Here is a 13,732-nt window from a genome sequence, read left to right on the forward strand (position 1 = left end):
GTGAACCAATGGTTCTTCTCTCCCTCCCTCCCTCCCTCTCACACTGCAGGATTGTGCGTGATCATCAATGCAATGCCACATTTCCACAAAATCCTCAAAAGGAGGCAAAAGCAAATGTCATTGGACAGGTTCCTTGTTAAAATTGCATAAAACAAGAAAGATTCCATTGAGCCAATAGATAGCAGTGATTCCATTATGATAGTGGAAGTTGTCCTACACGGTAATGATCCTCTCTCTTGTCTCCCTCATATCAGTCACAAGGGTCTTCAAAGGTAAGTGGAGGTTAATTTGCTTTTCTTTATATTTTGTATTTTCTTTATTATTTGTATTATATTATGATATCGTAATCATTTTTTAAAAAATTTTAATATTTAATCTTGAGAGAGAGAGAGAGAGAGAGAGAGAGAGCGCGTGAGCATGCGGGTCAGGGGCAGACAGAGGGAGACACAGAATCCGAAGCAGGCTCCAGACTCCGAGCTGAGAGCATACAGCCTGACATGGGACTCAAACTCATGAACTGCGAGATCATGACCTGAGGTGAAGTGGGGTGCTTAACCGACTGAGCCACCCAGGCGCCCCTGTAATCATTTTTATATGATTATTTTGGGGTTGTGGAATGAATCATGTGAGTTTCCATTATTTCTTATGGAGAAATCCTCTTTGATACACAAGTGCTTTGGATTACAAGCATGTTTCCGGAATGAATCACGCTCGCAAGCCAAGGTTTAACTGTATATGGTATAAAGTCCACACTTTTGGGATTTTCTTGGAGCCGTCAGAAGATAACAGAAAAACAAACGTGTACTTTTAAGCAGTAGTCTAAGCTTGGTTCCAAAGGTAATAACTTATCACTGATTACCAAGAAATTAAGAAATGTACTGGTACCTTAAGTCTCATTCTTACTCCGCCCTGAGATGTAAAATTCATTTGCAAAGGTGGGTAAGGCATACGTTGCCTCATGCTTTCCGCTGTCTTGCCATAAATGCAACAGCTCTGTAAGTTTATGTTGATCTAGCCAGCCATCTCTAGAAGGGTGACAAGTGCTAGGTGCACCACAAACCTGTGTTCTAGCTCTTGAGCAGATACTGCTCAGGTAGCGTTAGAGGCGATGGGCACCTAACGGAGATAAACCAGACAACAAAGGATACTCTTCTACTTCACTGCTGGGCGACTAACAACCCGCTGCTGGGTTGTAACCCAGGACCTGGGGGAGTCACACTGCTAAGTAACCGCATGAGATGCCATTGTCTAAAATCCAAATGCTAACTGTATTTCAAAAGGGTTCTACAGTTTAGCATAGAGTTAAATAATTAGAAATTGAGCACTTCCAAACCAGAACAGTTAACTGGCTTTAAAAAAAAAAAAATCAGTGAAATAATCGAAGTAAAACATCACTGCTGGGCAACAGGGCTGATGATGCCTATTTCACAAATGAGTCCCCATGCAAATAGCTAGAATCTAATCAGCCGGATTAGAATCAGGGTGATTTCTTCTATGACTCCATAACATATACTATCACTTCATGCTTTCACTCATATCACACTTGCGTGTGAATGGCTGCTGCAAAAGCTTATTCAATTGTACTACGAACTGACTCACCCATGCAGGGTTGTCTAAACTCTCGAGCTGCTCAAGGTAAAATTCAGGGACCATCTCGATAGCACCGGGTAGTCAATGACTCACACTTATTATACTAAAGGCTAAGCTCTGACTCAGAGTGAACCCTGTTAGTTGCTGACTGACACCATACGTAGTTGAATAGAAGAAGGTCACATTGTGAGTCACCTGGTGGTGCACCAAAAACCAACTTGAAATATTCCCAATTGGATAGTGATTCACATTATAATCAGATCGGGACTTGACTTAACACATGTGATTTCAAAACTCAGTTCTGCTGAACTGGCTTGGGAGACTGCTACAAGGTCACTCCCTACTTAATGCCCTGTATTTCTGTCTAAGAATACACAGTAGGGGAGGTGTACAGAGGTGCAAAGTCAAGGGTAAAATATCCAGTTCGCCCACTGGAAAGAACCATGGTCTCCCTCTTCGAGGATGCAAGCACAGTTCCCAGAAGGGCCTTCTTCGGAAGACACATCGTTCTTATAATCTCAAATGACTCTGCAAGGCCAGATGCTTCCTTGAAAGGTTCTGCCATAGATTCCTAAACTGTTCTGTGAGGGCTGGACCTTGAGGCCACCAGCTGCATCTGTCCATGGAAGGTGAATGTCATTAGTCATTAGACTGCCACATGCAGAAATGAAAGAACTGTAGGATTTTGGGATTGATATTCAGGTGCCTGGAATGGAAGTCATTTAAAAGTGACTGCATTAAAATCAGAAAGCTTTTTTTCTCTTTCATTCTTGCTTGTCCACAAAGTCTGGAACAATAAAATCTCCTTGCTATGTAATTTTGAAGGCCTTTCCTAAAAAGCTCTCTTAAGTCAGCAGGAGGGAGATTTTAAGAATTTACAAAAAGCTCAAAAGTGATTTCTAAGGTAAAACTGCTCCAAGGGATTAATAGAACATACAACCAAATGCAGACTTCGGTGGGACCCTGAATTCCAATGCTGGCTCTCCCTCTAGCTTGATCTGTGATCTCAGTCTACCTTAGGTAAGTTATGAGGGTCTACCTTCCACTGTGAGAGACCATAATCAAGCTGTGGGACAAGAATAGCCAAATTACTGCCCAGTCTTTCTTGTGTTGTATATTAACACATGGCTTCTAGTTTCCTATTTGTTAAAGGTTCATAAATCTGTAGCAAACAGGAAAACATCAGCCTGGTTATGTAGGAGCCCTAAGGAGAGGGTCAGGAGACCTAATTCTAATCATATTTGGGGCCCTATTTAACTGGAGATCTTCAGTAAGGAACTCTACCCTCTCTGAATGTTTCCTCAGCTGTAAAGTGAAGGAATCTGACTTTTATCATTCTAGGTATTTTTTCTTTCTTTCCTCTTAAAGTGATCTCTGTGACCAATCTGGGGCTCAAACTCACAACCCAGAGATCAACAGTTGCATGCTCTAGGGACTGAACCACCCAGATGCCCCTATCTTTCTATTTTCTTTTTGGCTAAAATGTTTATAATCTCATCTTAGAGGAGTTAGCATTTCTAGCTCCCAAGGTAAGTTTCCAGATGCTCTTATATATAATTGACCCGGTGCAATATTTTAAGGCAGACATTGGATTTTCTGTATATACTATGACCTAACGTGTATTTTTTATACCTACCTGTTTTACAAAGTGAAGTATTTTGAAGGTTAGAGATAATTTTCTTAAAATGCTGTTTGAAATGTGTATGCAAATATTTCATAATTATTTGACATAGAGTCGAGATGATGTAGAAGTGCATTGTATCTAACATTTACATATCAACATAGAAAATACTGTTTTTCTAATTTTGGTGATGGATATCTTCTACTTTATTACAGCGTACCAAAAAAATGCATTTTGTTCCTGATCTTTTTCTATACTGTTTTGAAGGCGACTTAGCCAATTGAGCATAAATACAGTAACAGTAATAACAGTTTTTGTTTGGCATGTGGCAGAGCTCTAATGTATTAATTTACAGAATGTTGGCAGCTGCCCTATCAGGTAGCGCTTTTTTCTTATTCTCACACTGCAGACGATAAAACAAACGCACTAAACGTTAAGTAACTTGCCTGAGGTCACACACCGAGGCTGGGATTTGAATTCGAGTTTCAGAGCTCAGGACTCTGACCTATCGGGCAATAGGGCCTCTCATACGCATTACTGATACGAGATACAAAAGATGCCACCTACTGAGAAGATAGGATGAGGCACAGCAGAGGTTATGAACAAAAATTAGGTTAGGAGCAAAACCAAGAATTTCCAGAGAGTCATGTCATTACAAACGTCCTTGCCAAGTCTGGGGAGGAAGTCAGTTCATTTCTTGAACTCAGGACCCTTGTTTAGTCAATTCCATAATCTGGAACCACTAGAAGTAAACTGAAGCCAAGCCACGCAAGGGCCCTGGGTCCCGGAGGAGGGGGACAGACCCAAGTGGGGTGAATGGAGACTGGTGCAGGAACTCAGGCTCTCCCCATACTCCAGGGGCAATACGGAGCCAAGAGGGCGGGTGACTGCTTCTGCCAGGCTGTGGACGACAGGAGTCCAGCCCGCACACAAGGCGCCGGGCGCGGTTGGGACGCCCAGCCAACTCCAGCCAGTCCGCCCGGTTGGGACAGCCGGGGTCCAAAGGCGCGACGGGCCTCCGCCGGATTCGGAGAAGCAAAGGAAGGCAGGCGAGAGTTCCCCTCGAGCGCGCTCCTTCTCCGGGACGGAAACCATTCACGTTCACTCCTCTAACCTGGCGGCCGCGGGCGCAGCAGCTGCAGCAGCAGCAGCACGCCGGGTTCCCAGCCCGCGCCCCCGCTCCGGCTTCGAGCACCATCCACCGCCGCGTCCCGCCCGCTGCTCGGGTCGCGCGCAGGGCCTGGCCGCCCGCCGGGATCTTCCTCTGAAACTCGCGAGTCCGGAAAACCCACTCCCGTCTCCGAGCGCCGCCTCCACCCGGGCCCTTCCCCGCCCACTCACCCCCACGCGGGGTGGGCGGGTCGCCGAGCGCAAACCCCCCGGGGCGCACCGTTTCCCGCCCACTCCCCGGACGCCGCGCACGCAGACCCCGCCCGAAAACGCCCACCCGCTCGCGGCTCGCAGCCCCCTCCGAGGCTCCTCCCCCGCCCACTCCCCACAGCTGGGGGAGGGGAGTCGCCAAGCACACAGACCCCCCCCCACACACCCCGCCCCACGTCTCCCGGTGCCCTCCTGCCGGCTCGAGGCCCCTCCTCGGTCCCCGGCGCGCGCACGCCCCCTTCCAGTCGCCGCAGCCGGGGCGCCCCGACTCGCTCCAACTTACCGAGCGCAGCTCCGAGAGTGCGGAAGACCCAACCGCCAGGGTTTGCTCCAGAAAAACACCCGCGGTGCCCGCACCTTAACCGCCGTGGCCAAGGCTGGGGGCACAGTTCAGTCCATTCTGTTTTCAGGAGCTTAAGCGCAGACCCTCCAGGGTCCGGCTTCCCGCGCCCACCTGCCGGGTCCCCCGCCTGAGTTGCGCTTTTCCTAAAGGGAGGCTCTGCGAGTCAGGGAGTGTCTCCTCTTCCTTCCCACCTGCGCTCCAGCTGCCCGCCTCCAGCGCCCGGCCGCTTCCTCGCCCTTCTCCCTACCGGTGAGAACGCCGACGTTTCCACCGCCTGGAGTTCCCCACAGCTACTTCGGGGCTCAGTACGCATTTCAGGCTTCAAAGGCCACCCTCCCGCGTCCTCTACCCACTCACTGACCTCAGGCCACGGAGGTTGAGTCGTGCGGACGGCCGGGTGGACCCGGCAGAAACTAATCCTGGGGGCTGGACGCCCCCCTGGGGACCCAGGCACACCCTCAGCCCATACACCCCCACGGTACGCACTGACCAACCTACGCGGCTGGACCCGCCGATGAGGCGACCGCTCCGCTCCCGCCACCGCGGCGACAACGAGGGCTCCGGGCCCTGCGTGCGCGCCCCGCTCCGCCCCGGCCACTTCCCACCCCGAGGCCTTAGGGTGAGTCCGAGAGGGGGCAGGGGGGCTGGATGCGGGGGTACTCACGCTTCCACCGTCCGCGCGGCCAGCCGGAGGGGAAGCTCCGGCCAGCTCGCCTCCGTCGGCCGTGCGCATGCGTCCCGCGTGTGCCTTATTTCTTATCACAATACCAACTGGTGGCTTTACTACGCCCGCGGTCGCTCTCCCCGGTTTTCCTCTTCCTCCGGCTCGGTCTTTCCTCTCGCCGCCTTCTCCCTCCCTCAAGCTCCCTCCGCTCTGCCTCCTCCCCGCCCCCTCACTCCCTCCTCCCGGGCCGGACTATCCCGGTCTCGCCTCCCTCTGGCGGCGGCGCGCTCCACTGCGGCGGGGGTCCGGGGGTCGCCCCAGGCTCCAAGCCGGACCCAATCCGCGGCGGGACTGTAGCCCCCTCCTCCGGCCCGGGATTAGGCAGAATCGAGGGTGTGGGCGCGGAGCCGGGCGAGCGCGGAGGTCGTCTGCAAACCCCCCTCTGCGCTCCCTCCGCTTCGGCGCGCGGGGGCCGAGCGAGACTCCGCTGTGCCGGAATGCTTGCTCAGACCTTGTGAATGAAGGAGGGCGGAGGGAGGTGCGAGTGTGAGTGTGCGGGGGGTGCGCCCGGAGCGGAGGGGGTGCTCACGCCGTGGACTCCCCCGCCTCTGGAGGGCAGCCCCCTACCTTCTCTCTTTCCCCGGGCTTCTCCTAGCTCTGCCCTCCCCCTCCCCCCCGTGCAGCTTCGTCCCACCCCCGTGCAGCTTCAGCCTCTGCTGGTCCCTCTCTGGAAAGGGGTTCCACGCCCTCTTCCTGCCGCCGATGCCGGACGCCCCACCGGGGTGGGGGTGGGGAGGTGGGGGCTGGCTGGCTCCGGGTTCCGGATCCCGCTGAGACCCCAGGCTGCTGCCTTCCGTCCCCAGGGGCTCCGAAGTCTGGGGGTAGGGAGAGTCCTAGAAGGGGGGTGGTGGGGGTGGGGAACGCTGCCGCCCAGCTCTGCGGGCACAGAGCATCGAGTGTCCCTATACACCCCGCCGCGTGCCCTCGGGAGCGAGGCGCAGGCGGAGGCCGGAGCCCTGCGCCGGAGCTCGGAGGGCTAAACTGAAGCTGGAAGCTGACCTGACACAAAAATAACATCACGTCATTTCCTCCCCGGCCTCCAGAGCTTGCAGACGCTGAGGGCAGGGGAGTGGGAGCGCGAGGTGGGGGCGGAGGCGCGTCGGGGGTAGGCTTGGAGGAAGGGGGTTGAGCGACGCGCTGAGAGCGAGAGTTTGAGAAGCAGGCTCAGGAAGGGTGAGGGCTCCCTCCCGCTTGCATTGACACTGGAAGGAAATGGTCCAGGGAAAAGTAGCTTCGAGGGTCTACTACGGAAAGGGGGTGTCAGGCGAGGCGCCGGCGCCTTTTCCTTGAACGTGCTCAGGCCTCTGGACCTTACCACCCAAACTCTCTGTCCCGCGCCCCCCTGCCCCTTGCTGGCCAGAGCCCCTGCTGGCCGGGCTTGGAGTGGGTCAGTGGGGGTTGGAAGGAGCTGGGGATGCTGGCGTCCCGGTGAGGCCGGGGGTGGGGCGTGGGTGGAGACAGTGGTACTCACGGGCATGGGCGAGCTCTGCCCCGCGCAGGCATCCTCTTCCTTGGGCAGGCGTCCCCCTGGGGGCCTAGGCAGTGCCAGAGCTGCCCGGAGCAGGAGCGAGAGGCGGCCTGGCCGCTCCCCATGCCCCCGCGAGAGCCCAGCCGCCGGCAAGGCGCAAGCGGGAAGCAGGAGGGAGAAGTCCGGGTGCCGCTGGGGAGCCCCAGAAGGGGGTCGCTGGAGAAGGTGAGAGAAGAATCGCGCGAGGCCAGAGAGCGTGCTAAAAAGCAGGTCGAGCAGCTTCGGGGCCGCGGGCGCGTCTGAGAGCTGTGCAGGGCCGGCGGCAGGAAGACCAAAAAGTAGGGGGAGAGAAACACAACCGACACGCCATTAGTGTTGGGTCCAGCTACAGACTGAAAATGTGCTTTTAGTGCCATTTCTACAGCATTTAGAGGCTGTACATTGGGGTGCAAGAGAAGGTCGGCGAGAGCAAAAGGAAAGGCCTTCGGTTAGATTGTCCTTTCCCTTTCTCTCCTTTCCCCGTTCTTCTTCCTCTCCCCTTGCCCTTTCTCACTTGGCTCCCCGTTGTCGTTCTTGGGCCAGCTTCAGTAACAACCTGGAGCTTGTTGGAAATACAGAATCTGGGACCCTGTCCTGAATATTGCATCAGAATCTGAATGTTAACATTCCCAGGAGTTTCGTGTGCACCTTAAGTATGAGATGCCTCTGTGTTCGTATCTCTTGGTTCTTTAGAATCTCCTACGAATGCAATTCTCCTAGTTCACTTAAAATTTTTTTTTAATGTTTTATTTATTTTTGAGACAGAACATGAGCCGGGGATGGGCAGAGAGAGAGAGCAAGACAGAATCCGAAGCAGGCTCCAGGCTCTGAGCTGTGGGCACAGAGCCCGACGTGGGGCTCAAACTCACCAACCGTGAGATCATGACTTGAGCCAAAGTCGGACGCTTAACTGACTGAGCCACCCAGGCGCCCCACTCCTAGTTCACTTTCGCAACTCTTGCTCTCCTCTCTTTCCCTCTCACCTTCCCCACCTCCCAAGGTGCCTGGAGCTCTTCCTGCTGGAGGCACAGAAGTTGGACTTGGTTACTACTAACCAAGTGTCTAGAGACGTGTCTGGGGAGAATTGGATAGTGGCAGAAGACTGAGGGATCCCAGTCTTGGGATGACGGGGCTAGCTCATTTGACTTTGGTCATGCTGGTGAGAGTGGGTGGGATACCAGGACTGTTTTGGGGGCTCATGAGGGCACAGTATGCAGGGCCCCTTTCTGCACCCTATGTATCCATCTTATTCTCAGGAACGCAGGCCTTTCCACCTTCCACTTCTTGCTTAGGATATCTACAAGGCCAATGTGAAGGTAAAATTATTGTTATTATTTTCTTTGAAAGTAGAGGGAAGCATTCATTTAGAAGTCAGAAGCCCAGGGTTCTAGACTCAGCCTTGCAACTAACACCACGGCTAACCTTGGGAAAGTCTCTTTATTCTTTGAATTTTTCTACTTCACTTGTGAAGTAAAGGGATTGAAGTCAGTGGTTTTTTAAGGTCACCTGCCTAGTCAGACTCTCATTTTTGAGCTCTTAGAGCTTCTTGGTCCACTAACATTGAGTGAAGTTACGGTCCAGAACCTAACTCAGCCAATCCAAACAGCCCCCTCAAGCAAAACAAAAAGACAGTTTAATCTGTTTGTGAAAAACAAGAGTGGTGGTTGCCAAGAAAAGTGAAGATGGAGGCGAGAGGCAGCGAATAAAAGTGACTGGGTGGCGAGGCGCCGGAGGGGACTAGGCTAGTGGGCGGGAAGGGAGGGAGTCCCAAGGGCGCGGCGGCCGCTCTCCAGGGTCCTGAAGGCGGGAGCGGCCGCGGGCGGCCTCGTGGGCTCGGCGAGGATCCCCCCACCCCCACCCCCGCTTTGTAGTTGCCAGGCCCGGCGTGTTTTCTTTGGGCGGTGGAAGTCTTGTGGGAAGCGATTGTCGGGAGGGAGGAGGGAAACCTAGCAACCTATTCTCATTCATGAGCCCCTTTCTTGGAAGCCGCCGAGCTTGTTGGCTGATTTGTCTTTCGGTCGTTTGTATGCGCTCGGGGAGAGAGTGAAGCTTGGTTTGCATTTCCGAGTAAGTTCACACTGTGTCGCTTCCCTTATTACCTTTTCCTGGAGAATGGGGTCTTTCTCCTAGTATTCTCATTGTCCCCGTTCGTTGCTGTTCTCCCCTCCCCCGCTTTCTGGCATCGTGCGTGTATTTTAGGGGTTGGAGCTGAGAGCCCCGGAGGCTTCTGGAGCAGCGCCAACAGCTCACTCGACGCAGGGGGAAATGAGAGATTTGGAAAACGCTCAGAGCCGCCGGCCTTGCCTTGGCGCCCAGCATTTGTCATTCAGGGGAGGAGGGCAGAGGACGAACCCCTTGGTCTGGGGTTGGGGTGGGGGCTCAGTCGGCGCCAAGTGAGCTCAGACGCCGCCGCCAGCTGGACCTGGGCGGGTCTCAGCTAACTTCGTGCGCACCTGCCAGTTATGGCTGGCCGGTGGCCGGCCGTGGCAGTGTATGCCTCCAGCGCTCAGCTGGATGGCAGCAGAAACCTAACCGGAGGAGGGCACAGGGTCCCGAAGGACCCTGTGCAAAGGAAGTCAAGAAAGAACCGGGTCAGTCCCTGGTTACCCAGAGCTTGAGTAAGCCCACCCACGACCTTTCCCGACCAACCTTCATTTGAGGGCTTGAACTAAGTTTAAACTGCTGAAAATGAGCAGCAGGCACGCTTCTGCGATGCATGCCCCACTCCTAGGGGCCTGAAGGAAGCCTCTTGGGACATCCATGGGTCCCAGAATTTGTGTCTCAAGTTCATATTTTCAAATGGTCTTGTGAGAATGTCTGAACCTGTAACCTGACCCTTCCCTCTTCTCCCCTTCCAAGTCCTTCTTCTTGGGTCGTTTGCAACCCCCTCCCCCCCCCCCCCAAGTTCGCTTCATTAGGCATTTTGCTTCGGTCCTTTGCTTCAAGACAGAGACGCTTGTGAGGGAAAATAGTGGAAATGTTCAGGCAGAATAAAAGTCTGAAACTCAGCCGCAGAAACACAAAGCCCGGCTCCACTGCTCCTTTGGAGACATTCAGCTTTTACCCTTCCCTGCACTGGTCTTTTCTCTCAGGATCAGCAGCCTGCCCTCCAATGCTGGCTGGTGTCTGGAGTCACAGGGAGTCTGGGGAGGGACCGCTGGCTTCTCTAACAAGCAGGGATGTGAAGCATGATAGGTGTAGGGTGCTGAAATCTGACTTCCTCTGGCCCTCCTGGCAAGGACAGAGCTCTGGGAGTATTAGTGTAGCCACAAAATTCGATCTGAGACAAGTTATCTGAGGAAAGACCTTCACCTGCCCGCAGTACTCTAGAGATCCCTGTCTTCCTGTTAGGCCAGATTCTAGATGACAGTCAGACGATTTCACTAATATTACCCGCAAAATGGAATCATCTTGGAATCTGTATTCTTGGAAGCACTGCTCCTTAGGGATCCAAAAGACTTAGGGAATACTTTATGAAGATCGAATGTCCATTTCCCTAATTAATCATATTGGCTATTGAACCATGTCGAGGAAAACATCACCACATCCAAATCAATATATGCAAAGTGTCATCCCTTTAGAAGGCAAATTGAAAATTTTTATTCCCCCCTAAATAGCATCGTTTCATAAAAGAAACATCCATGGCAAGATTAAACTACTTTTAACGAAAAATTTCTGAGAGGCTTTAGAATAAAAATCACAGTTAGAATGGAATTTGAAATTGATTTAGTTTTATAAGATGATCTATTTTTTTCCCCTGGATTCTTTTTTTTTCTCTTCAAAATTCTGTTTTGGTGTGGTTTGACCATATTGTATATTTTTATTTTACGCTATTTGGAGAGACAGTTCCTCCACTTGGATCCAAGAATCTGATTGACAGCGATTTAAAGCTATAATGGCAAGTCTTTGCTTGTGCTGACTACAAACCATGTTAACCGACTGCACCACCCAGGCGCCCCCTTTTTTTTTTTTTAATTTTTTTTTTTCAACGTTTATTTATTTTTGGGACAGAGAGAGACAGAGCATGAACGGGGGAGGGGCAGAGAGATAGGGAGACACAGTTCATACATTCTTTTAATAACTTTTTAAGTGGATCTATGCTTAGGGCTTCTATGGAGGTGTTATAAGTAAGTGTCGTATAATGGAACATTGATAGTGACGAAGGCGGGGCTAGGAACAGAAGTGGAGGGGACCAGAAATGAGGACTACTTAGGTGACATGGATGCCTGGGGAAGGGACTCACTGCAGGTTCTGTCTGCTCAGTTCCTTCAGAGACACCTGGGCCCTCTGCCTCCTGCTGATGTTGTCAACCACAGGAGGAGCTTAGGATAGGAGGTGGGTCTTTATTTGAATATACAGTCTATCCATATATTTATTGGCATTATATGCAAAGCTGAACTCTTGATTTTCCCCTCCAAACTTTCTTCTCCATCTCCGTGAATGGCAACTTGATCATTTTCGTTTAGGTCAAAAACATTGGAATATCCCTGACTTCTCTCTTTCTTTCATACACTTCAGCAAACTCCCAACTGCTTCTTATATTCGTAGGTATCACTCTGTGTTGTAGGTTGAATTGGGTCTCCTCCCAAAATCATATGTTGAAGTTCTGAACCCAGTACCCCAGAGTATGACCTTGTTTAAAAATAGGGTGGTAGCAGATATAATTAGTTAAGATGAGGCATGTTAGAATGGCGTAGGCCCCTAACCCAGTATGACTGGTGTAAAATAAAAGGCAGAAATTTGGACAGAGACACACACACACACACACACGGAGAATTCCACGTGAAAACGAAAGTAGAGATCGGGGTGATGCATCTACAAGCCAAGGAATGCCAAAGATTGCCAGCAAACCATCAGAAACGAGGAAGAGGCATGGAACAGATTCTCTCTCAGAAGAAATCTGGCCACAAGACTGAAACACAGAAACCCTTCCTCAGTTTCCAGCCTGTTGGCCTGCTCTGCGGATTTCAGACTTGCCAGCCAACACAACTGAATGAGTCAATTCCTTAAGATAAATCTCCCTCTCCCTCTCCCTCTCCTCCTCCTTCTCCCTTTCTCCTCCCTCCCCTCCCCCCTTCTCCCTGTCTCATAATCTACCTATCACCTATATATCCTATAGTTTCTGGTTCTCTGGAGAACCTGGACTAGTACTCTCTGGTACAGGTCTTAACCATCATTCACCTGGACTGTTGGGTTATCCTCCTAGCTGGTATTTCTATTTCCCCTTTGTCTCATTTTGCCTCATTTTGCCTCATATTCCCTTAATACTGAAGCCAGGATTTTTCTTTAAAATGTAGGTCAGGTTAGGTCACTCTGTAACTCCAAACTTCGTATTGGCTTCTTATTTCAGAGTAAAACCCAAAGACCTTACACTAGCCCTCAAGGCACGACATGAACAGTCACATCCTACCACGAAGGTTTCCTCTTCCTATACAGCTAGTCTTGCAATACTGGTTTTCCATAGCACTTCTTACTGTTTGACATACTATATGTTTACTTCTCTATTTGTGTGACGAACGCAGTAACTTTTTGTTTTTTGTTCATTGCTGTATGAATAGGGTCTAGAGCACTGCTTGGACCTTAACAAAGTGCTCGGTAAATATTTGTTGGACAAATGAATGAAAAAAAAACAAACATAAATATTAATCACTCATAGAAAGGGGTGCAAGTCTGACACACGCTACCACATGGATGAACCTTGAAAACATTATGCCAATTGAAAGAAGCTGGACACAAAAGGACAAATATTATGTGATTCCACTTATATGAGGTACTAAAAATAGGCAAATTCATGCAGCTAGAAAGTAGCATAGTGGTTACCAGGGGCTGGGAGGAGAGGAGAATGGAGAGTCACTGTATAATGGATGCAGAGTGTCTGCGTTGATAGAAGAGTTCTGGTAATAGACAGCGGTGTTGGGTCTACAACCTTGTGAATGTATTTAATGTCACTGAATCACACACTTCACGATGGTTACAATGGTAAATTATTTTGTTATTTATATTTTACCACAGTTGAAAAGAAAACATTAAAAACTCTTCAAGATGTGAGCTCAGAGGAGCCCGAGAATGTCCACCCAGTGGGGAAAAATGGCGAAGTGAATCAGTCCTGATTCTGCCAGAGTTTTCACCCATCTCTTGGGGTTCTCTCGTTTTGATTTCTGCTGCCACCAGCTAAAAGTGTTTCCAGGTAGGCATTGCCAACTCTCATTCTATTCTACAATGTAGTGGGGCTTAGACTGTAATATGTAGAAGTAGAACGAGAATAGCTGAAGCAGGGTCCAAGAAAAGTCTTGTAAGCCACTCATTTATTCATCTTTTCAGCATTTGTCACATGTGTCTCAAGTACCAGGCACTGTCCTAGATGCTCTGCAGTCAAAGTGAGTCAGGAAGAAAATGACCTGCTGTTAGAGCGTGGTGAATAAGGGGATAGTCAGAATCCGTGTAGACTTGCCCCATGGAGGGCAAGTAAGTCACGGCAAGGATTTTGGATTTTATTTTAAAAGCAGTGTTAAGTCACTGAAAGGTTTTAAGCAAGAGAGTGACATGCACTGATTTATATTTTTAAAA

The 13,732-nt window shown here is 50.8% G+C and overlaps 1 protein-coding gene across 3 annotated transcripts in view; it reads right to left on the reverse strand.

Annotated features, from left to right (window-relative positions):
- Positions 1 to 13,732, reverse strand: part of RGS20 (regulator of G protein signaling 20) — an 86,074-nt gene that overhangs the window by 52,618 nt on the left and 19,724 nt on the right. The window contains exon 2 of one of the 3 annotated variants that reach the window (XM_086695001.1): positions 7,130 to 7,432. The exons of 1 other annotated variant lie outside the window; for it this stretch is intronic. In XM_086695001.1, coding sequence (XP_086551127.1) covers positions 7,130 to 7,432 — 303 coding nt within the window. Of the gene's footprint in view, positions 1 to 5,598; positions 5,791 to 7,129; positions 7,433 to 13,732 lie in introns of those variants that run through there. One more of the 3 variants, XM_086695002.1, reaches the window with a different exon arrangement.

Source organism: Puma concolor, chromosome F2 (genome assembly GCF_028749965.1).
Source record: "Puma concolor isolate L17-30 chromosome F2, mPumCon1.1.hap2, whole genome shotgun sequence".
In the NCBI taxonomy this organism is placed as follows: Eukaryota; Metazoa; Chordata; class Mammalia; order Carnivora; family Felidae; genus Puma; species Puma concolor.